Genomic DNA, 24,133 nt, shown 5'->3' with positions numbered 1-24,133 from the left:
CAACCGGAGGCTGAGAACGGAGGTTGGTTCGCAGCCAACCTCAGCTACTTAGTGAGGCCCTTTGGAACTCAGTGAAACCCTGTTTCAAAATAAAGGATTAAAAAATAGGGCTGGGAGTGTAGCTTGGAGGTAGAATGCCCCTGGGTTCCATCCCCAGTACTGGGAAAAAAAAAAAAAAGAAAAGAAGAAAAAACAGATTCCCCTCCCATCATCCTGATCAAAGGTTTTAATTAACCCAACACCTTTAATTAACCCTTCCTCTCCCCCTCCAGGGGAGATGTCTGGACCCGCTTCTCAGGGACAGACGCCAGGACCGAAATGTCCGCATCTGGACCCGGGTTGCCCAGCCAGGCTGCTGGGTGGGCTGGCCGGGAGAGTCCAGGTGGGGACAGAGTCAGAGAGGAGGAGGTGGGAGGAGGACACCAGGTCCAGCTGCAGCTGGTCCTTCCACACTGGCCACATGGTGACGGGAAGCCCTTGGTTTGGCTGATTTTAGGAGGGGAAGTGGTGAACTCGGGTCCGCGGAACCTTTGGGGTGAGGCCCCTCGGAGAGGCAGGTGGGAGGCAGGTGTCCTCTGAGCCTCAAGTCACACCAACACGTCTGCCTGTCAGGGGCAAGGGGGGGTGCTCTTTGAAGTGGCCTCTTGCCCACTCCTCCCCAGTATGGAACAATAGATAAGGCAGAGACCGCTGGGTTCGAATCCTTCCTCTATTACTTGTGAGTTTAGTCATCTTTGGGCATGTGGCATAAACTTGTTGTTGTTGTTGTTGTTGTGAGGATTGAACCCAGGGGCATTATACCTGAAGTACACCCCAGTCTTACTTTTTATTTTGAAACAAGGACTTGCTAAAATCACTGAGGCTAAGCCTCTAACCTGTGATCCTCCTGTCTCAGTCTCCCAAGTACTGGGATTACAGGCATTCACCACCTTGCCTGACTGGTATTAACTTCTTTCTCTTTCTTTCTTTCTTTCTTTCTTTCTTTCTTTCTTTCTTTCTTTCTTTCTTTCTTCTTTTTCTGGTACTGGGGATGGAACCCAGGGGCGTTGTACCTCTGAGCTACATTAGTTAATTAATTAATTAATTAAATTTCAGTATTGGGAATAGAATCCAGGGGCATTCTGCCTCCAAGCTACACCCCCAGCCCTATATTTTAGTCCTTATTTTGAAACAGGGTCTCACTGAGTTGCAGAGGGCCTCAACTAAGTAGCTGAGGCTGTCGACAAACCACGATTCTCCTGTCTCAGCCTCCCGAAGGCTGGGATTACAAGCATGCGCCACCACGCCCGGCTTTGGTATTGACATTTATAAATTGTTTTCTTTTCTGTAAGTTTCCTCTTCTGTAAAATGGAGTGACACCCGCCTCCTTTCTGAGAATCAAATAAGTTGCATGTCCGTGTCCCAGAAATGGCAGCTCTTGGCTCACAGTAAATTTAGAGGCTCCCGAACAGAGGGTGCTCTCCTCCTGGGCCTTCGATCTGGGCCGGTGCACCCTTCAGGGGTCCCACAAAGAGAAGAGGGGCATCCGGCTTATTTCAGGCCTGCCTCTCGCACCTCCAACCCAGCTCTGCCCAGGCCTGAGGACAACGTGGAGTTCAGTGGGGACTGCCCAGCGCGGGACCATCCCCACATTTGGGCTGAGGACCCCCAGCTCAAAGATCCCGCGCGTGGGGCGCGGGCACTTTGAGGGATGCAAACCCGGGAGGACCCGGGGGGCGCCGTCGAGTCCAGAGCGCCCCAAGGTCCTTCTTCCCAAATCCCTCCGGACTTCCCCGCCCCTGGGGTGCCAGCCCCGCCCCTTTGAGGACATTCCTGGGGGCGTGGCTTCGGTGACGTCAGCGCGGGCATGAATGAACAGGAGCGGGTTCTCACCCAACTTCCATTAAGGACTCGGGCAGGAGGGGCACGAGCTGCGCGCGGGCGGGCGGGCGGGAGCCGGGCTCCGAGGACTCCGAGGCCGGCGGGCGTGCGGGAGCCGGGCACCGGGGTCCAGCGGAGAGCCGGGGCGCGCCATGGAGCTCCGGGCAGCCGGCGCCGGCCTCGCCCTGCTGTGGGGCTGCGCGTTGGCGGTGGCCGCGGGGGCGCAGGGCAAGGAAGGTCAGTGTGAGCGCCACGGCCGGACCCGCGGGGCCCGGGGCCGGGGTCCCCGCGCTCCTGGAGCCCCGCGCCCCGGGGTGCGCGCAGCCTGGGGACCCGGCCGGGGGCTGCGGGTGGGGGGCGAGCCTGGGACGGGGCGGGGGCCCCGGAGGCCGGGAGGGGGGACGCGGCGCGGGCCACGCGGTGGCAGCCTTGGAGAAGGGGGCCCCTTGGAGAAGGGCCGTCTGGGCGCTCGCCCCGGGCTCAGCTGCCTAGTGGCCAGAATTCACCGGACTCACTCGCCCAGTTCTGGGGAGGGGGTTCCTCGGCTGGCGGAGAAGCTCCTGCTCCCCAAAACTTTCTGCGCGCCCAGTCCCAGGGGTGGGCGCAGAAGGGCTCGGGTGGGCTCTCGGCCCCCGGACCGCCTGGGGGGGGGAGATCAGAGGACGGGAAGCCGAGGGCTGGGGAAGGGCTGACTCTAACAGGAAACTCGGCAGGTGGGGGCGCGGCCTCCCCAGGTGTGGAGCCGCCACCCCTGAGCCCGTGGGGAGCCGGGACCTGGGGCGGGGGCCTGAATCCCCCACCCCCGCCCGCATCCCGGTCCCCCAGCCCCTCGGGGCCGCAGACTTTGACCCGGGCGGGGCCCCTGGGCCAGGTCGCTGGGAAGGTGGGGGCTCCTGCCCTTGGCCGCGGACCTCCAGGTCCACCCAGCCGGGCAGGCTTCGGTGTCCAGCTGCGAGAACAAGTTTGTCCGCCCGCTCGGGCTCCGCCAGGGGGACGCGGAGGAAACCCCGCGCCGGGGAGAAGTTCTGCGCCTCCGCCTCCGGACCCGGCTCGGAGGCTTTGATCTTCCTGGTGGGGAAACTGAGGCGCCCGAGCTGGCGGCCGGGGGGCGGAGGGGCTTGGGGAGTTGCACCCGGCCCATGGAGCTGCCGAGGACCCTGGTCCGCACTGGGACTCCTGGGGAGGAGTGCGGGGCAGGGATTTCTGCTACGCCCAAGGCCTCCCGCTTTCGTCCTCCCCCTTCCTAGGGGTCTGTGGTTGGAGAGAAGGGAAGAGACAGCTGGAATCCCCACCGGCCTCTCGGGGGGCGGGGGTGGGGGTAATAAGCGGTTAGCCCGGCCCTTCCCCCACCCTGCGGGAAGCCCGGCCTCGCCCCCGCCCCCGGCCCCTGCCCCATGCACTTCCCTCTTTTCCCCACGCCCACCCACCATGGGATGGGGGAAAAGGGGTGCGAATTGTTCTGGGGTGGGGGAACATTGTTGCTTGGGTTCCAAGAGTCCCTAGGTGCCGTGCCTATCTGGGATGGGAGTGGGGTGCGCGGGGAGGAGGGGGGTCAGCCCAGCAGACAGCTGCTGGTTTCATTTCTTTTTTTTTTTTTTTTTTTTTTCTTTTTCTTTTCTTTTTTTGTGGTACTAGGGATTGCACCCAGGGGACAGTCTACCTCTGCTACACCCCTCTTGAACCTGGGTCTGTCTAGTTTGCTGAGAGAGTCTTGCTATGTTTTTGAGGCTGTTCTTAAGCCTGCCATCCTCCAGTCTCAGCCTCCCGAGTACTGGGATATTAGGTCTGTGCCAGCACACCTGGCTGGCTTTCTTTTTCTTTTCTTTTCTTTTTTTTCTTTTTCTTACCAGGAGTGTTGAACCCAGGGCATTCTACCTCTGAGCTACACTCCCAGCCCTTTTTGTTTATATTTTTATGTTGCTACATTGTAATTACCCAGCATAATGAGGTTCTGAGTGACTAAAACATACAAGGACACAGAATTCTTCCTTTCCTGTCCTGTGCCTCCCAATTCCCCTGCCTATAGGTAATATTTACATTGACACAGATAACTTCATGCATGAACAAAGGATTATTTGAATTGTGTCCATCATCAGATCTCCTCTTTCCTCTCTCCACCTTCCTCCCCAAATCCCCTTTTTTTGTTTTATCTTAGAAACGGTATCACTAAATTGCTGAGGCTGGCCTCGAACCTGCGATGCTTCTGTCACAGCCTCCCAAGTAGTAAGATTATAGGCGTGCGCCACTGTGCCTGGGTTCTTTTTTTTTTTCTTTTCTGCAGATTGGACTCAGGAGTGCTGTATCACTGAGCTACCTTCCCAGCCCTTTTAATTATTTATTGTGTGTGTGTGTGTGTGTGTGTGTGTGTGTGTGTGTGTGGTACTGGGGGTGGAACCAGGAGTCTTCTAACTCCAGTCTATACTCCCAGAGCTATTTTATTTGGAAACAGGATCTCACTACGTTGCTGAAGCTACCTTTGAACCTGCAATCCTTCTGTCTCAGGCTCCCAAATACTGGGATTACAAGCGTACACTACCATGCCCGGCTTCCTTTTTATTTTACTTTGAAACGGGGTCTCATTAAATTGCCTAGGCTGGCCTGGAACATTCAGCCTCCTAAATTGCTGGGATTACAGGTCCCCATATCTTGGTGGGTTTTTTTTTCCTTTCTTCGTGTGTGTGTGTGTGTGTGTGTGTGTGTGTGTGTGTGTGTGTCAGAGATCCGACTCATGGCCTCTCGCCTCCTGCATGCTGGGCAAGCACTTTGCCACTAAACTGCACCTTCAGGCCGGGCCCACCAGGGATGGGTTGGGGTGGACAGGAGGACACAATGCCTTCTCCACCCTGGACCTAGGCCGCTCTGACTTCTCTTTTGCCCCACCCTTGCCTTTGGGAGTGCATTGGGCCTGTTAGTTTTTCTCAACAGCCACCTAATCTTGCCTCCTTTCACAAACTAGGGAACTGAGGCAGACCTGACTCTTGCCAGCCAGGTCCTCTGCACAGAGGGTCTGACCTGAGCATCTGGTTTCTTGGGCTGCCAGAGCCAAAGAGCCTCTTGGCTTTGCAGTTGATTTCAGAAGGGTGTGTGTGTGTGTGTGTGTGTGTGTGTGTGTGTGTGTGTGTTACTGGGGATTGAACCCAGGGGCAGTCTACCTCTGAGCTATACCCCATCCCTATTTAATTTTATTTTTAAAGTTTTAAACAGGGTCTTAGTAAGTTGTGGAGGGCCTGGCTAAGTTGCTGAGACTGGCCGGGAACTTGCCATCCTCCTGTCTCAGCCTCCTGAGTACTGGGATTCCGTGCATGTCACCATGCCCAGCTTTTCAGGGTGCGTTTTACTGAAGTATAGCTGAGCCAGGGCCACTCCAGGGCCGGAGCTGGGCAGTCCTGGTAGCCAGATTGCTGACCTGAGGGGGCTAAAGGAATGCCCAGGAGGCCTGGGCGTGGTGTGTGTGTGTGTGTGTGTGTGTGTGTGTGTGTGTGTGTGTGTGTGTGTTGCTGGGTGGGGATTGAACCCAGGGCCTGCCACATGTTAGCGCTCTACTACTGAGTTACATTTTATTTATTTTGGTACTGGGATTAAACTCAGGGGAGTTCTACCTCAGAGCTACACTCTGTGCTTTTCTTTATTTTTAAAATTTTGAAACAGGGTCTCTCTAAATTGCTAAGGGTCTCACTAAATTGCTGCTGAGGTTTGCCTCAAACCTACGATCCTCTTGTCTCAGCCTTCCAAGTACTGGGATTATGGGACTATACCACCAACTTTTTTATTTGGACACGGAGTCTCACTAAGTTGTCCGGCTGGCCTGGAACTGAGATCCTCCTGCTTCAACTTCCGGAGTGGCTGGGATTATAGGTCTGCGCCACTGTGCCCATGCATGGGCTTCTTAATTCTGGAAGGGCCTGGTCTGCCTCTTGGCCTTTTTACTGTTTTCCTGCAGGAGTTGGAACTAGTCTTGGGTACAGAGGTATGGGGAAGTGGGGAGATGGTAATAGGGAATGGGTGGTGGTACCACATTTGTGGAAAAAATTCATAAAGCAATCTAGACCACAAGAGTGACATTTGGGGGGACTTTGGGGGTGGGCAGAGGGCCCCGGGGGCTTCAGGGCTCCCAGGGAAGCTGAGTTTCAGCTCAGGCAAAGAGCCCAGCGCCAGGGAGCTGGTCAGGGCGGAGGGACCTGGCTGGGGTCCTCCTGTTCCTGGTGGTTGGTTCTAGGGAATTTCCCGGGGAGGGGGCTGTGGCTGGAAGCCCCTGAGGGAGGCTTCTTCCTGGTGAAGGTTTCTTTTCATCTCAGATTGAGCCCTGTGATACTTTTAGAACCGGGGCCCAGGCTGGGGGTGGGGAACCTTTATGCCAGGTTAACCCTTCAGAGCCTGGGAGCAGTGAGCCTCCCCCTCAGTGGCACAGGTTCCAGCATCTATCCTGCCCAGTGTGTGTGTGTGTGTGTGTGTGTGTGTGTGTGTGTGTGTGTGTGTACCACAGGAGCACTTAGGTTGTCCTCCTACCCACCCTGTTGGAGTCAGGAACCCCTAAATTCCTTCCTGAGTAGCTGGAACATTCCACTTGCTAGTAGGGTTAGTGAATTTTCAAGCTGGGGCCCTGGACAAGTCTGAACAAATCCCTCCCCCACCAGCCCTCCAGCCACCCTCCCGGTCCCTGCAGCCGCTGCCAGGGCCACATCGGATTTCCTCTTCCCTGTCTGAGCTGCCAGGCCCTTCCTAGAGAGATTTGGCCAAGGGCAGTGGTCAGGTGCAGTGCCCCATGCCAGGTCTCAGGGCCTGCAACCCAGGGAGGAGGGTGGCCAACCTCAGGAGAGGGCCCTTTTATGTTATTATTATTAATATTGATACTGGGGATTAAACCCAGGGGTTTCTGTCTCTAAGCTATACCCCCAACCCTTAACAACAAAAAATATATATATATTTTAAATTTTGGAACAGGGACTTGCCAAGTTGCCGAGTCTGGCTTCAAACCTCCAATCACAAGTATTGGAATTACAGGTGTATGGCTATACTATTATTACTATTTATTTATTTATTTATTTATTTATTTATTTATTTTTGTGGTGCTGGGAGTGGAGCCCTATGGGCTTTCTACCTTCGGCCTACACTCCCAGACGTATTTTCTATTTTTATTTGGAAACAGGATCTCACTAAGTTGCTGAGGCTGGCTTTGAACCTACGTAATCCTCCTGTCTCAGCCTCCCAGGTATTGGGATTATAAGCGTGTGCCACCACACCCGGTTTACTATTATGCTTATTACTATTATTATTATTATTATTATCATTATTATTTTGTGTGTGTGGTTCTGGGGATTGAACCCAGGGACATTCTACCTCTTGAGCTAAACCTCCAGCCTTTTTTTTTTTTTTTTTTTTTTTTAAATTTTGAAACAGTCTCACTAAATTGCTCAGGGCCTTGCTAAGTTACTAAGGCTGGCTTTAAACCTGTGATCCTTCCTTCTCAGCCTCCCAAGTGCTGGGATTACAGGTATGCGCCACCACGCCTGGCTACCAAACCCTTGACCCACCTCCCATCTTTCCAAACTAGGCATTCCGGCTCCCAACTTGCCTCGGTTTCCCCTCAAAAGCCATTCTTCCAGGCCTGGCAGGGAGGAATGCTGCTTCTTGACACCAGCCCTCAGGCTCCAGGGCCCAAAGGAGTGATTGGCTTGGTGCCTTTCCTCTTTCTTTCTTTCTTTCTTTCTTTCTTTCTTTCTTTCTTTCTTTCTTTCTTTCTTTCTCTTTCTTTCTTTCTTTCATGGTACTGGGGATGGAGCCTAGAGTCATTCTGCCTTCAAGCTACTCCCTCAGTCTGATTTCATTTATCTGGAAACAGGCTCTCGCTAGGTTGATGAGTCTCACTTCTTGCTGAAGCTGTCCTCAGACCTGTGATCCACTGTCTCAGCCTCCCAAGTACTGGGATTACAGGCTCCTTAGGGCTTTACTTTCTGAATGCAGGGAACTGACATTAGGCTAAGCTCAGTGTACGGAGTCTCCCTGCCCTCCAGGGAGGGTGGCGCTTAATTGGCTACTACCTGGACATTTCTTGGAAATGGGAGGACAGTGTCTCAGGTCTTGGCTCCAGCCACCCAGCCTGGTTGAGCATCAGGGTGGCCCACGGGAGGGGTCCAGGGGTGGGGCTGTGTCTAGGGAAGCCCCTGGCAGTGGGTCCCTCTGCCTGGCCCAGAGGCCTCTTGGGGGAAACCGTGGTCCTGGCACCTGGTCCCTCTGGGCCCGGAAAGTCCCCTCCAAGGCTTTTTATCCCTGGTCTCCTGGGTACTCCTGGCAGGAACAGCTGGAGTGATTCCCAATGAGGGGACTTTACCAGCTGTGTGTACCTTCGGCCCCTCCTAGAGGCCCCTATGGGTCCAGAGCTTCACCCTGCCTGCTCTGTGGCTTTTGCGGTGCCAAGATCAGTTTCCAGGCCTGATCTCTCCCCCTTCCCAAGCTGTTCTCACCTATTCACAGCTTTTTCTTACAGAGTGCCACGAGACATGTGTGTACACACATGTGTATGTGCATGCTGTGTGGCCTGGGTGGTGTCTGGCCGTTTTATGCCAGGGGGATGTGGCAGAAGCCGACACCAGTGTCCCCTGACCCAGCATCTCCAGGGCTCATGTGTGCGAAGTGCTGCCCAGGGGCCTTTTCTAGGGAAGCAGACGGGGCAGTGGGCTGTCACTTAATCCCCAGCCCCTACTCCAGCGCTCTCCCAGCTGCCGGGAGTTCTTGTCCTGCTCTGCCCAGCTGGGGGCTGACCAAGGGGCAGTGTGGCTGGAGCCTGGCCTGGGAGATGGGAGGCTGGGTCCTGACCCCGGCCAGTGTGTGGCTGCGAGGGAGCCCGTTCCTGCTCAGGCGCAGGCCTTTGGATCCTGGGAGGACTCTCAGTCTCACCCAGCCCCTTTCCCATCTCTCTTGCAGTTGTCCTGTTAGATTTTGCAGCTGCAGGAGGGGAACTGGGCTGGCTCATACATCCCTATGGCAAAGGGGTAAGTAAGCTGGAGCCGGGTGGGGCGGGGCGGCTGGTCCCCGCAGACCGGGAAGGAAGGAGGGACCCAGGGAGGCCGGGGCCTGGCTCAGACCCAGCAGCTGGGCCCTGCTGCAGACTGGGGTCTGGGGCCTCCTGCCTTGCTCAAGGGAGCTGGCCCAGGCCAGCGCTCGCAGAGCTGGACCCTGGGTGCCCCAGCAGGGCAATGGCCAGAGGGATCTTGTGGCCCCTCTGTCCACCTCTTGAGAAGGAAGTAGTTACAGGCTTCTGTCTTAGAGGGCTCTGGCCAGGAGGTGAGGGGTGAAGGCAAGATAAGAACAGCAGTCCCCAGCTCCCCACCCCTCCAGCCACTTCCTTCCTGCCCTGCCGTGACCAGGATTGAGGGCCCAGAGGTGGGGGTCCCTTTCCTAGCTTTGCTCTGGCTGCCCTGTGATCTTGGGGAAGGCTTGGCTGCTCTCTGGGCCTCAGTTCCCCTCTCTGTACAGGGGGCCCTTGCTGAGTTTGCCTGGGGCCCTGAGCCAGGAAGAGGGCTACCCCCAGGGGGCCTTGGGACAGTTGCCACAGCTGGCCTGATCTGTGCCACCCGGGTCCCTATCCCTGGCCGCAGCTCCAGTGAGGCCTGGGCTGTAGCTCTGAGTGGGTTTCTAGGATCCTGGAATATCCAGCTGCAAGGCAGAGCCACTAATCCAACCCAGTCATCATAAAGGGTGGGAATCTGAGACCCAGGCCATGTGGAGCCGCACATGCAGACCAGGCCTCTTTCAGATCCCCTCCTCATTCATTCATTCATTTATTCATTCATTCAACCAAGAGTTCCCTGAGCACCCACTCTGTGTCAGGTGGGCCCTGGGGCTACAGAGATGAATCAGATGTGACACCTGCTCTGAGCTCAGTCTAGCATGGGACCTGGCTAGGTGTCATGATGTCCCAAGAGCTTTGATAAAGGCAACTTGCAGACTGGGGACCAGAGGGGAGAGGCACTGGGGAAGGCTGGGGGGGAACCTGTTTGAACCTCCAAATCCGAAGCCAAAATGATGGCTGGGGATGGAACCCAGGGGCATCCTGCCTCCAGCTACACCCCCAGCCCTTTTTTTCTTTTTGATTTTGAAACAGAGTCTTGCTAAGTGGCCTAGGCCGTCCTTGATCCTGCGATCCGCCTGCTTCAGTCTCCCCACTGTTTTATTTTATTTTATTGTTTTGTTTTTGGTACTGAAGATCGAAGCCGGAGGCATTCTACCTCTGAGCTATACACCCAGCTTGTTTTATTTCTTATTTGGGAGGTTACTGAGAGCCTTGCTAAGTCGCTGATCGCAGGGTTCAAACCTACGATCCTCCCGTCTCAGTACTGGGATTACGAGTGCGTGCTACCATGCCTGGCCTCCCCGCTATTTTAAGTTGGCCCCCTACACACACACACGCACACGCACACGCACACGCACACACGCGCGCGTGCGCGCATGACCAAGCAATGATAACTGCAATACCAGCCGTCTCGTATGATGGTTCCCTTGGGCCTAGCATGTGCTCAGCGTTTTGTAGACATTCTGTCGCTTACCCTCACCAAGGTCCTGCGAGGGAGTAGCTATTACCCCCATCGTAAGGATGGGGATGTCCGAGGCCACACTGAGCTCTGGATTCCACCCCCGAGACGTTAGGACCAGAGAGACCCAGGGTCAAAGCCTGGCCCAGCTGCTTCTAGTTGCGCCTCTCCGGGCCTCAGTTTCCCTTCCTGTAGCACGGGAGGATGGGACTATGAAGCATCTTCCTGGTGCCCCGCTGTGCCCCTGGGCCTCAGTTTCCCTTCCTGTAGCACGGGAGGACGGGACTAAGAAGCATCTTCCTGGTGCCCCGCTGTGCCCCTGGGCCTCAGTTTCCCTTCCTGTAGCACGGGAGGACGGGACTAAGAAGCATCTTCCTGGTGCTCCGCTGTGCCCCTGGGCCTCAGTTTCCCCGGGCGCCTCCCCACACCCCCTGTCGCTGTCGCCCCTCGCGCAGTGGGATTTGATGCAGAATATCATGCACGACATGCCCATCTACATGTACTCCGTGTGCAACGTGGTGGCCGGCGACCAGGACAACTGGCTCCGCACCAACTGGGTGTACCGCGGGGAGGCCGAGCGCATCTTCATCGAGCTCAAGTTCACGGTGCGGGACTGCAACAGCTTTCCCGGGGGCGCCAGCTCCTGCAAGGAGACCTTCAACCTCTATTACGCCGAGTCTGACGTGGACTACGGCACCAACTTCCAGAAGCGCCAGTTCACCAAGATCGACACCATCGCGCCCGACGAGATCACCAGCACCAGTGACTTCGAGGCGCGCCACGTGAAGCTGAACGTGGAGGAGCGCTCGGTGGGGCCGCTCAGCCGCAAGGGCTTCTACCTGGCTTTTCAGGACATCGGGGCCTGCGTGGCGTTGCTCTCCGTCCGCGTCTACTACAAGAAGTGCCCCGAGCTGCTGCAGGGCCTGGCCCGCTTCCCCGAGACCATCGCAGGCTCTGACGCGCCCTCCCTGGCCACCGTCGCCGGCACCTGCGTGGACCACGCCGTGGTGCCCCCGGGAGGCGAGGGGCCCCGCATGCACTGCACGGTGGATGGCGAGTGGCTGGTGCCCATCGGGCAGTGTCTGTGTGAAGCTGGCTACGAGAGGGTGGAGGAGACCTGCCAGGGTGAGTGGCGGTTCCCGAGTGGCGGGGAAGGGGTGCTGGACTGGGCTGGGAGGTTGCTCCCCGGCTTCTAGTCTCTGGGACTCTGGCATCTTGGTATGCTCATCCCTGCTCTGAGGTGCCCTGGTCCTGTTAGCGGAAGTTCCAGGCCTTCTGTGGACATGTTTCCCTATTTACGACTGGATTCATTCGATGATTCTGAATGAAGGAACTGGGAAACGGTATAGGATGGAGATTCTGAGCCGGCACTCTAGAACTAAAGAAACGCCTGGCCTTAATTTCCGACGCTGCGTCTAGCTGTGTGACTTTCGGTCATTTCCTTAACCTCTCTGCGCGTGGGTTTCATCATCGGCAAAGCGGAGAGGGTCATGGTATCTACCTTGCAGGGTGGTTATGATAACCAAATGACCTCATACTTGAAAAGCGCTTAGGTCAGTGCCTGACACATGCGCTTAAGTGTAGCTGTTATTTTCTTTTATTCATCCCACGTTCTAGTTCCCGAGTATCTGCTGTGCACCAGCGCTGTGGAATGGTCCGGCCAGTTATTTCCATTTCTGGCGTGAATGCACGATGTGACTTCCGGCAAGTCACGTAACCCTCCGAGCCTCAGGCTCCTCTTTGGTAAAAGTGATTGAATTGGACCCCCGGACTCACATTACGAACCCCTGGGGAGCCGGCTGCCCTTCTGGCCCGATCCTCCCCAGGGCTGCAGACCCAGATGAGCCTGGAGAGGGGCCTAGTAGATAGAATTCTCCCTGGGAGAGGGCCTGGGCGCGAGGCTCCGTGCAGGATGCCGCGGCTTGGCACCAGCAGGGCCCGTGACAGCGGAAATCTCCCACGAGGTGGATTCTCAGCAGATGACTCTTTCTGGAAAGGGCTGAGGGGCAGGGTATTTGAGGAATGTGGGCGACCTTCAGAAGCCAGCTCACCCCCCCACCCCACCCCTGGGAGCTTCTGTACTGAGCTAAGTGGGGTGTTGAGAAATTGGCTTGGTCCCTGGGATTACACATACCTGCAGGTACCTCGGGTAAACCTCTCCTCCACGCTAGCCTTGGGTGAATAAATGAAAGCATTTTATTCCAACCCCCCTAGGATTGGTAAACCTGCTCTCTAGCCATGGCTCCTGCAACCATAAAGGGGATTCTCAAAGTGGATCCTCAGAATCTTGCAGTCTGGAAGGCCCGGCGTGGAAGGTTCCTAAAGCGCTTGTGGCCCTCAGCCTCGCCCTTCCCTTCACCCTCTGTCCTCCCGGCTCCCTCTGCTGAGAGTCCCTTTCCCTAGGCGGCCCCTGTGTAGGCGACCTCAGACGCACACCCCAGCTTCAGACAATGACTGGGGGTGGGGTGGGGGCCGCCCGTTGGGCCAGCAGACTCCTCCCCATGACATCCTCACGCAGGAATGCGGGGGTAGGGGTGAGGGGCAGCTCAAAACTTTCCACAGGCTGGTGATTCAGGCCCTGCAGAGATAAGTGGTGGGGTGGGGGGGGTGTTCCCTGGGCCACCTCCCCTCCTCTGGAGGTGGGGGCCAGGGTCCTGGCAGGCTTTGTTTTTAAAGCGTCCAGAGGTGTCTGTTTGGGAGGACAAGTTCCAAAGGGGGACTTTTTGCTAAGCTGGCGGCACCCCCTCCATTGCCCGCCACCCATTGCCCCGGGTTTTCCTGCTTGGAATCCCCCCCACCATTACTCGCTGAGTGACTTGGGAACCCTCCGCCACGGTGCCCTGGTGGGCCCGCACCTGCCTCTCTCTGGATCAGGGACCGTTGTTAATCTCACTGAACAGATGAGGAAACTGAGGCTCAGAGAGGCCAAGGGTCTTGCCAGGAGCACCACAGGCAGTCACGGGACATCAGACCATAAACCGAGGCAGGCAGGCTGCAGGGTGGTCAGGGAAATGGGACAGGAAATGAGCGGTTCCTTTGGAATCCCTGACTCAGCTCCGGGCTCTCTGGGCAGCCCCAGGATGGCAGGTCCTGGCCCCGGCGCGGGGGTTTGCTTGGAGGTAGGGGTGATTGGAAAGCCGTTGCCGGACTCTTGCCGGACTCGCAGCACTGGGGCTTCGGCGGGTGACAGGCCCATACTAGAGGGGAGGTGTGGCATCCTGGGGCCATTCAGCTTCTCCCAGAGGAGCCCAGGAAAGAGTTAAGTGGGCAGCAGAAGGGAGACACCTCCCAGGTGCTGTGTGCACCGGACAGGTGGGCACGCTGCCCGGCCTGCCGCTCGGCCCGCCAGCTATGTTAGGAATGAGCCCACTTCCCTCTAGCGCCCCCCGCCCCACCCCTCCTGGGCCTGCCCAGGGGACAGCGGAGTCACTGGGGCTGACCGCCATCCCCCTGGGCGGCCGCTTTGTCTCTGCTTCCTGTGCTGGCAGTGGTGGCTGAGCTGGTGGGGCCCCGGCTGGCGCCTCGGCCCAGGGGGACCAGCCAGGTGAGCAGGTGGCCGGCGGCCTTGGCCCCCGGCTCAGCCCAGCAGCTGGGAGGCCAGCTCCTTGGAGAAGCCCTTCCCGACTCCAGTTTCACTGTCCCCCAGTTCACAGACACCCCACTCCGGGCTAAGCATCCCACCAGCCAGGTTCCCTTCGAAACTGATCCCAAGAGGATGAGCGTGTTGCCTCCATTTTACAGATGGGGAAACTGAGGCCTGAGAGCAAACAGTGACCAAAAGACCTGGGGTCTTGTTCACCCTCCCCTGTCGCCCCTGGCACGTCCTTTCAGCAGGAGCAAGTGTGACCCTGGCAGGGTCCCCTCTGGGCCCGTTCTCCCGTCTGTACAATGAGTGGGTTAGCCAGTGGCTTCAGAGGAGTCTGTGTTCTGGTGGCAGAGGACCTCGCACCCTGGTGACCAGCTCCTGTGGTGCTGCTGCACCCCCAGGGACTCACCACGTGTTGGGGGGTCCCAGCACTGGTGTGTGCAGTGGCCCAGGCCCCTCCCTAGGTCTAGAGGGCCGCGCCGGGGACAGGCATAGCTTTGGTTGAGGTGGCCTTGGGCTCTGGCGGGGCTCTCGGCAGGATCTGTGCTTCCTGAGGCCCTGGGCTGACTCCTGGGCTGGGCACTCCATGGGCCTGTCTGCCCTGTGCCTCTCTGGCATGCCTCCTCTCTGGGCACTGCTACCTGCCCTTTTTCTGTGGCCTGCGGAGGCAGGGATCTGGGCGGCAGCCCCCCTCCCCCGTGGTGGCTCTGACCTCCCGCCCTGCCTGCCGCTCTCAGCTCACTCGCTGGGGGCCAATCTGGGCACCCGGGGCCCCTCCCTCTGGCTCCGGAGGTAAGTGGGTCCCCAGAACGGAAGGAAGGAAGGAGGCTGAAAAGCAAATGTAAGATAAAAGGCTGGGGGAGGGGACAGGAGGCGGGGGCATGCTTATCGGGGGAGGAATGCATCCACAGATCATTCCCGAGGTGTGTGAAAGGGGCGGGGTGTTCTGGCTGCAGCCACCCTGGGAACAGGTCCCCCCTCTGCAGGGACGGCAGGAAATCACCTGCTGGGGAACAGGAAATGACCAGGCCTGACTTTATCAGCTCCCCTCCTTTGCTGGGTCAATAACTTACAGGGCCCCGTGTGCTGCCTGTCAGGGAGGGCACAGTGGCAAAGTTCAGGCTCCACTCCGTGGGCCGAGGTGGTGTCCGCGGTCACTCTCTGGGCCTGGCTTGGGGAGGTGACTGGCCCTCCGTGAATTGCCACCGCAACCTCTTAACCCCACAACCTCGCCATCCCGCAGCCTGGGAGACCCTGGGGAGGGGCTGGCCTTGCGTCAGGCAGAGGGCTGCGTCTGTCCTGAGTCACCTGTTGCCACCTGAGGGGCGGGCATCGGGAACTGGAAAAACCGGGGTACAGCCCTGGGCGCAGCCGCTGTGCCCCAGTTCCTCGGCTTGGAGTGGCCGGGCCTGCCAGGCAATGGGGCCAGCGATGCTCTGCACAGGTGTGCCACAGGTGTGCAAAAGTCAGGCTCCTGTGCCAGGAGGGAGGGTGTCCAGGTTCTCATCCTCCAGATCACAGATCACTTCTGTGGCCCCTGAGTGCGTGTTTAATGGCCTGTGGTGGGTTTTGCTGTTCGTTCATTCATTCATCTTACGTCCACCCATTCAAGAAGCTTCAGCTGAGAACCTACTTCGTGCCCCACCCTGGGCTGGGTCATGGGAGGCAGATGAATCAGACTCCACCTCCGTTCCTGTTCCCCAGGGGCTGCCAGTCTCATAGAGGAGCCCAACGTGTGCAGAAAGCATTTCAAATGAAGCCTAAAAACCAGGCTATGGATTTCCCTGGAAGGGAAAGGATGTTTATCTGTCTTCCCATCACATCCCAGCACCCAGGGTTGTGCCAGACTTGTAGGAAGTACTTGTTTCTGTTTGGTTAAACATGAGTAATAGGTGCCTGAGGCGGCACTAGGGGGCCTGGGTATTGGGCAGTCTGGAGGGCTGTATAGAGGAGCTCAAGCTGGGTATTTATTTATTTATTTTTGTTGTTGTTGTTGTAGTACTAGGGATGGAACCCAGGGGCTTTTCTACCTCCGGGCTATACTCCCAGATGTATTTTTTATACTTTATTTGGAAACAGGGTCTCACTAAGTAGCTGAGGCTGGCTTCTAACCTGTGCGATCCTCCTGTCTCAGCCTCCCAAGCTTTGGGATTACAAGTGTGCGCCACCACGCCCGGCTCAAGCTGGGTATTGAAGGACGCCTAGGAGTTTACTGGTTAGCAAAAAGACAGTGGGTATTATTGAGTGGATGTGGACATATTTGTGCATGTGTGACCCTTGTTCCCACTTGCCTGCCCAGAAAGCTTGTAAATCCAGCCAGGTTGGAGGTTTGCTGGTGTCCTGCTCAAGAACTCTGGGACCTCGGAGCACTTGCAAAGTCTGGTGGGGCCTGGGGGAGACCCTTAGTCCGGCTGTGGTTGGGGGAGGGGCAGCACATTCTCTGGCAGGCAAGTTCTTGCCCTGTTGACGCTGCCTCCCCACTTATTATCTGGTACATCCGCAGCGGAAATCTCTCCAAATTCCCTCTTTCCTGCCGGCAGCAGGCAGGCCACCCCCAGGCGCTGGGGCCAAAGAATGGAACCCATCTCTTCCCCCACCTCTTCCTCTTGGCATAGGACTCAGGGCTGGGGAGCCAGCACGGGGTGGAGGATGGGGGCCTGCAGAGGTTGCAGGTGCCCAAGGCCTTCAGTACAACTGAACCTGGGCCCAGGGGTTGCATCCCACTCCCCAGCCTGAAAGCCTGGTATGATTGTGGCTCTGGGGGCTAGACCCACCACCCCGGAAAGCCCCTAATACCTCTGGGCCTGGACCACCCGGATCCAGCACTTACCTGGGAAGCAGGAGCCTCGGCAGACAAGTTAGGGCATTTGGGGGAAATTGAAACCCCAAGATAAATATGGCCTGGCTTTTGGGAATCTCATTTTTTTCTTGGTGATCTGGGGGAGAAGAGAGCTATTTTTTGTCTTGTAGCAGATATGTAACGGAAAGAATGCGAAATAGACGTGGATTTCTTAAATCCAACAGGAGACTTAAGACATTTGGAGTTCGAAGGAGCCTGCTTTAGCTAATCCCACCGACCGCCCTGGGTGGAGTCTGTTCTGCCACAGACACAGTTGGGGGGGGGGATTGCTACCTCCCCCAGCCCCCAAGCTGCTCTGAAATGTGTCTCCCGGTTTTGTTTGTTTTGTTTCAGTACTGGGGATGGAACTCAGGGGAATTCTATCTCTGAGCTACACTCCCAGCCCTATTTTTTATTCATTTTGAAACAGTCTCACTATGTTGCAGAGGGCCTAAGTAGCTCAGGCTGGCCACCAACTTGCTCTCCTCCTGTCTCAGCCTCCCAAGTACTAGGATTACAAGCAGGTACCACCACGCCCAGCTTCTCATGGCTGTTGAAGGAGCTCAGGACTTCTCTCTTGGCTCATGGTAGAGCCTTGATTTCTCTTTATTGCAAATGGTTCCTGGGAGCAGAAGTGGGACAGGAGAGAGGCCGGGTATCCTCGGCTTTCATCTGCGGTCTTCAGAGCTGGGAGACCTTGGTCAAGGCGTGTGAAGCTTTCTGAGCACCATCTGCACACACACTGAGCGCTACGGTGCCACGTGTAACGTGTATTCAGAGGACTAGGTGTATTTGAAGTGCTTGCCCAGGCCCTGCACACAGTAGGAGCCTCCTCGGCACTTGCTACCCTCAGGGCTCCACGCTCTGCGCAGGTCAAGACTTGGTGCTGGGCCTCCACTGTTCTGGACAAGCTCCCTTCCCAGTGACATGGGCCTGAGCTCTTGGGGCTGGCAGAGGGGTCTGAGATGTTCGTGTGGCCCGTGGGCCCGGAGAGCAGGGGCTGGGCTGCCTCCAGGGCCCCTGAAGGACCGGGTGCAGCCTCTGAGTGGACTTGGGGGTCACTGTCTGAGACTTATGGAGCCACTGTCCTTTGAGGTCCTGTCCCTGGCTCCCAGTCTCTGTCTCCACCTGTGGACATGGCCTCAGTAGGGGCTTGGCGCCAGGCTCCAGCCCTTGGTGACTGGCTCAGACCAGAGGGCTGCTTAGGCCAAGAGTGTGCGTGTGTGTGTGTGTGTGTGTACGTGTGTTGCTGGAGACTGAACCCAGGGCCTCGCATGGGCTAAGCAAAGCCCTCTGCACCTTCAGCAGGCTAAGGCACCTGAAACTCGCTCCCCTGGGAGTCTGCCTGTCCCTAGGCCAGAAGGGGCCAGGCTTTCCCCAGAGCTTAGGTAGCCTTTGTCCAGCAAATTTCTGCTGGGTGCAGAGCTGTGTGTTTCCCTACATCAGACCTTCGTGGGTCCCTGCTTCCCCCAAGATCAGGGGCTGCTTCTTGGCCTGGCCTCCGGGGCCCTTCTTGACTGCTTTATTTTCTGCTGCCCCCTCCGTCCCTTTGTGTCCTCTTTGTTCTCACTCCTGATTCCTCCCGTATTTCTGCCCTGTTGAACTCCTATGCAGCCTCTGGAGCCCAGCTGAAATGTCCCCTCTGTAGCTCCTCAGACCTCTGGCCGAGGTCATTTTCGCTTCCCCACCCTCCTTTGCCCACCCTTTATTATAGACATCGCCGCGTGCTTCTGCTCTGCGAGTCTGGGGGCTTTGTTTTCATCTGTGCAGAGTAGGGGATCAGTGTTTAGTAAATGTGGCTCTGAGGTGGAGTGTCCCAGGATGAGCCGCAGGGGACAGTTATAGGGTTCTGGGGGAAGGTCCCCAGGGTGACCCCACTCTGGCCATTTCTGCATCACCCAGGCCTCGGACAGCCCTGTGTGGTGAGCCCTGTGTCTGAGCAACTTCCTGCTTGTGGGGCCAGGAAGGGTTTGGGGCAGAGGCAGGATAGGGCGGTGGGAGGAAGAAGCCCCTCAGTCAGGTGCCGGATCCCCTAGCCAGCTGGGCCAGGATGAAGCGGCCACTGGAGGAGGAAGAGCTGCTTCCTGGCTGCCCTGTGAGTGGTGGAAATGACTCCTCTGGATCCAGGTCCAGAGCCAGTGCTCGGGGCCGGCCTTCCTGCTTCCTGGTGGGCCAGCCCAAGACAGGCAGGCCATCGGGTCCTGGAGTTGGGGAACCCTTTGTAGTATGGCACCCCTTGCTGTAAGGCTGGCCGATCAGTCAGGGTGGCAGCAATAGCCAGTCAGCAAACACAAATGGCCAAGAAGATGCTGTTGCTATCCTGGGCGGCTCGAAGACAGGCTGGTCTGCGTAGATCCGAGGTGACAGGGCAGGCGGGTAGCCGGACCTGAGACAGGGTTCTTAGGAAGCCAAAAGATGAGACAGGGACCTGAATGCCAGGCTCGGGGGTGTGGTGCCTCCTGCGAGGTCAGCGGGAGTGGTGCCAAGGTTTGGCGGGCATACGGAGGCAATGGGTGCTGGCTGTGCGGTTTTTCATCTCAGTTGAGAAAACAAGTCCATGGAGACTTAGCCAGTTGTCTGGGATCCCCAGCAAGGGCGGGGACAACCCCTGGGAGTAAGTGTGCCCTAGTGACACCCTCGTGCCCTCTGTCCCCCGTGCCCGCCAGCCTGTTCACCCGGGTTCTTCAAGTCCGAGGCATCCGAGAGCTCCTGCCTGGAGTGCCCTGCACACACGCTCCCGTCCCTTGAGGGTGCCACTTCCTGCGTCTGCGAGGAAGGCTACTTCCGGGCCCCCACGGATCCGCTGTCGGCGCCCTGCACCCGTGAGTCCTGCGGCAGGGATGGGTGGGTGGGGTGTCGCTGGCTGGGCGTGGCGGAGACTGACGCAGCTGACTCCCCTCTGCGTAGGCCCGCCCTCGGCCCCGCACTACCTCACAGCGGTGGGCATGGGTGCCAAGGTGGAGCTGCGCTGGACGCCTCCCCAGGACAACGGCGGCCGCGACGACATCTTCTACAGCGTGACCTGCGAACAGTGCTGGCCAGAGTCCGGCGAGTGCGTGCCCTGCGAGGCCAGCGTGCGCTACTCGGAGCCCCCCCACGCGCTGACCGGCACCAGTGTGACCGTCAGCGACCTGGAGCCCCATATGAACTACACCTTTGCCGTTGAGGCGCGCAATGGCGTGTCGGGTCTGGTGAGCAGCCGCAGTTTCCGCACGGCCAGCGTCAGCATCAACCAGACAGGTGAGGCCCAGGGGTGGTGGCTGTGTCCTGGGGGGCCCGCCCAAGGAGGATTTAAGGACAGCCACCCAGGGCTCGGCTGCCTTCAGAGAGGCAGCAGAACAGGTGGTCAAAGGCACCATCTCTGGAGCCGTTTCCAAGCTCTGTGACTGTGGGAAAATTACTTAGCCTCTCTGGGCCTCAGTTTTTCTTGCTTGTGAAATGAAGTTAGTAACAGGGCTGTTTAGAGGGATTGATAAAGTATTGTATTTAAGGATCTTAGAGCAGTTTCTGGCCCTTAGAAAGGACTAAGCAATTATTTTATGATTTATGCGTTCCAAAATACTCAGTGGTGCCCCTGGTAAGCCAGGCTGGGCCCTGGGGCTCTGGGCTCTGGAGCTGGGAGTTCAGGGTCCCAGGGTGGGGTTTGGGAGCCTGGGCTGTGGGGGCTGCAGGCTCGGGTCCCCTCGTCCTCTGCCCCTCATACCCCCCTCCCACCCTCGTCCCTGCCCAGAGCCCCCCAAGGTGAGGCTGGAGGGCCGCAGCACCAATTCGCTAAGCGTCACCTGGAGCATCCCGCCGCCTCAGCAGAGCCGCGTGTGGAAGTACGAGGTCACCTACCGCAAGAAGGTAACTCGCCGAGGGTCGGCGGGGCCCGCCGGGCGAGCACGGGCCATGGCTGGTTTGTAGATCTCAGTGCGGCCACCTGGAGAGGCTCCTGTCTGCAGCGGGGGAGACTGAGGTGTGGAGCCTCCCAGGCAGCACAGCAGAGATCTGTAGGAAAGAAGAGTTCTGGCTCCTCGGGAGGGCCGGTGAGGGTGGGTGGGAGAGGACAGGGCCTGTGGGATCACGGTCCTGGTTAGAGTCATTTGCTGGTGAGGCCTCGGATGAGTCTCCACGTCCCTGAGCCTCAGTTTCCTTCTATGTAAGAAGAGCATCAAGGTAGTCAGGCATGGGGGGCGCACGCTTGGCATGCCGGTACTTGGGAGGCTGAGACAGGAGAATCAATGGTTTGAGGCCAGCCTCAGCCACTTAGAGTGAGACTCTTTTAAAATAAAAAATAAAAGCCAGGCATGGTGGCACATGCCGGTGATCCCAGTATTTGGAAGGCGGAAACAGGACGATTGATTATTGCAGGTTCAAAGCCATCCTCTGCAACTTAGTGAGGCTCCCACTAAGTTGAGACCCTTGTTTCCACATAGAAAATAAAAATGAGCTGGGGGTGTAGTTCGGAGGTAAGAACACCCTTGGGTTCAATCCCCAGTACCAAAATAGTAATAATAATAATAATAACAATAATAATAATAAAAATTGTGTATCGTGGTACATGCTTGTAATCTAAGTATTTGGGAGGCTGAGACAGGAAGATTGCAGGCTCAAGGATAATCTCAGCAAGTAGTGAGACTCAATAACCTAGTAGAACCTTGTTTCAAAATAAAAAATAGAGCTGGGCGTGGTGGCGCACGCTTGTAATCCCAGCATTTGGGAGGCTGAGGCAGGAGGATCGCGGTTCAAGGATAGACTCAGCTACTACTTAGTGAGGCCCTTTGCAACTCAGTGAGACCCTGTTTCAAAATAAAGAATAAAAGTCAGGGCTGGAGGTGCGGTTCAGAGGTAGAATGCCCCTGGGTTCCATCCCCAGTACCACAAAATAAGTAAATAAATAAATTAAAAATAGGAGCCGGGCATGGTGGCACACCCTTGTAACCCCCAGCATTTGGGAAGCTGGGACAGGTGGATCGTGGTTAATGGCCAACTTCAGCTACTTAGTGAGGCCCTTTGCCAACTCAGTGAGACAGACCCTGTTTCAAAATAAAGAATAAAAGCCGGGCGTGGTGGCACACGCTTGTAATCCCCGCGCTTGGGAGGCTGAGACAGGAGGATCGCGCGGGTTCGAAGCCAACCTCAGCTACTTAGTGAGACCCTGTTTCCAAATAAAATACAAAATGGGTCTGGGAGTATAGCCCGGAGGTAGAAAGCCTCTGGGTTCCACCCCCGGTACCACAAAAATAAAGAAAGAAAGAAAGAATAAAAAATAGGGCTGGGGTGTAGCTTGGAGATAGAATGCCCCTAGGTTCAATCTCTGCTACCAAGAAAATAAAGAGCATCGTCAATTATCAGGGTTGCTGACGCAGGCGGGCCACCCAGCTGGCTGGGGTGTCTCGGGTGGACTGTGCCACGGCCCTGCCCGGCCCTCACTGCACACTCTCCGCCCACAGGGAGACGCCAACAGCTACAATGTGCGCCGCACAGAGGGCTTCTCCGTGACCCTGGACGACCTGGCTCCGGACACCACCTACCTGGTCCAGGTGCAGGCGCTGACGCAGGAAGGCCAGGGGGCCGGCAGCAAGGTGCACGAGTTCCAGACGCTGTGTGAGTCTGGGGAGCCGGGGCGCGGGCCAGACCGGAGCCCTGAAACCCAGACATCCTCAACAACATTCTGGGAGGGGGAAGTGGGTCTGAGAATATAGAGTGGCCCCCTCGTGGTCAGCCAGCCCTGTGTAGGCTGGTGCCATGCCGTGGAGAGGGTTAGGATTGCGGGCTCTGCAAACCCGAGTTCAAGTCATGCATCGCAGGAGCCTGAGCTCAGAACCCCACACCTGGGAGTCCCTCAGGAAGGCCCCTGGAATGAATGAATGAATGAATAAATGAATGAATGAATGAATGCATTTCCTCGTGGGACTTCACGAGTCTTCACACAGGTACCCAGGTGCCTTAGGCCCTTAAAGCGAGCGTTAGGTGCAGCTGTGGGTGTTGCCGTGATTGGGGGTAGGGGCTCCCCGACACCAATGGGCCTTTCCCCGCAGCCACGGAAGAATCTGGCAATATGGCGGTGATTGGCGGTGTGGCAGTCGGCGCCATCTTGCTTTTGGCGCTGGCAGGAATCGGCTTCTTCATCCATCGCAGGTCAGTCAGAGTCCACACCCATGCTCCCCAAGGGCTTAGGGAGGGCGGCGGGCAGGGACCTCAGTTCCCTCATCTGAAAAGTGGGGTAGACGGTAACCTCACCTCATCTGATCCCTGCCTCCCGGGCGGCCCGAGGTGGAATGAGCCGTCCACACTTAGCGTTGAGCCTGGCACGCGGCGGGGGCTCGGGACGCAGCGGCCGCTCTTGTTATTAACGGTGTGACCACACTTCCTCTGGACACCAGGCAGGAAGCGCTGGGTAGACTAGTGAGGAAAGCCCTCGTTACGGCTGCTTACGGGGCCATCATGGGGCGTAGGTTCAGAGAATGAGTCCTGGCTTGCTCATTTCCTCTGCCTTCCCCGCGCCCTCTGCCCGAGAGCGGGGCCTGGGCAGGGCGCTGAGCACACTGAGCCCCGCGGGTCCCCCTGGCCAGAGCGGCCTCGCTGACCCCCTGCGGGCGATTCCCCGTGGATCTCTTTCAGGAGGAAGAAGCTACGTGCGCGCCAGTCCTCAGAGGATGTTTATTTTTCTAAGTCAGGTAAGTTGCACCCCTCACGCCATGTCCGACTGGTCCCCAGGAGTCGGGGTGTTCCCTGGACGCTGGGGTGAGGCCCAGCAGCTGCATTAGCAGCCAGCTGGAAGGGGCTCAGCCCGCGGTCTGCGCCGACAGCCTGGCCCAGGTCTCCCCAAGTCGCCGGTCAGATGGCTCCGCCTTCTCCCTGAGCTGTGACACTGCCCCTCCTTCCCCCTTGCAGAGCAGCTAAAACCCCTGAAGACGTATGTGGACCCCCACACATACGAGGACCCCAACCAGGCTGTGCTGAAGTTCACCACCGAGATCCACCCCACGTGCATCACACGGCAGAAGGTGATCGGAGCAGGTGAGGCCGCGGGGCTGGAGGAGCAGGCGGCGGGCGTGGGGGTCGTGCCGCCCGGTGCCCAGGCTAACCTCGGTCCTCCCGCCTTGCCTGCCCGCAGGAGAGTTTGGGGAGGTGTACAAGGGGATGCTGAAGACGTCCTCGGGGAAGAAGGAGCTGCCCGTGGCCATCAAGACTCTGAAAGCCGGCTACACCGAGAAGCAGCGCGTGGACTTCCTGAGCGAGGCGAGCATCATGGGCCAGTTCAGCCATCACAACATCATCCGCCTGGAGGGCGTCGTGTCCAAATGTGAGGCTCGAGGGGGGGCCCCGGGGGCC

General features: G+C 57.6%; 1 protein-coding gene across 1 annotated transcript in view; it reads left to right on the top strand.

The window, feature by feature from the left end:
• Positions 1-2,012: 2,012 nt before the first annotated feature.
• EPHA2 (EPH receptor A2) overlaps positions 2,013-24,133 on the top strand; it is a gene marked incomplete at both ends in the record, with an annotated part of 29,176 nt that continues 7,055 nt past the window's right edge. Inside the window, 11 exons of the mRNA XM_080691247.1 lie at positions 2,013-2,097; positions 8,782-8,849; positions 10,844-11,513; positions 19,480-19,635; positions 19,721-20,053; positions 20,544-20,659; positions 22,249-22,402; positions 22,837-22,936; positions 23,420-23,475; positions 23,693-23,818; positions 23,916-24,104. Of these exons, the coding sequence (XP_080547373.1) occupies positions 2,013-2,097; positions 8,782-8,849; positions 10,844-11,513; positions 19,480-19,635; positions 19,721-20,053; positions 20,544-20,659; positions 22,249-22,402; positions 22,837-22,936; positions 23,420-23,475; positions 23,693-23,818; positions 23,916-24,104 (2,053 nt within the window). The remainder of the gene's footprint in view (positions 2,098-8,781; positions 8,850-10,843; positions 11,514-19,479; positions 19,636-19,720; positions 20,054-20,543; positions 20,660-22,248; positions 22,403-22,836; positions 22,937-23,419; positions 23,476-23,692; positions 23,819-23,915; positions 24,105-24,133) is intronic.

Source organism: Muscardinus avellanarius (genome assembly GCF_963383645.1).
Source record: "Muscardinus avellanarius genome assembly, chromosome: 3".
Taxonomy (NCBI): Eukaryota; Metazoa; Chordata; class Mammalia; order Rodentia; family Gliridae; genus Muscardinus; species Muscardinus avellanarius.
This window is presented reverse-complemented; position numbering and strand designations above follow the sequence as displayed.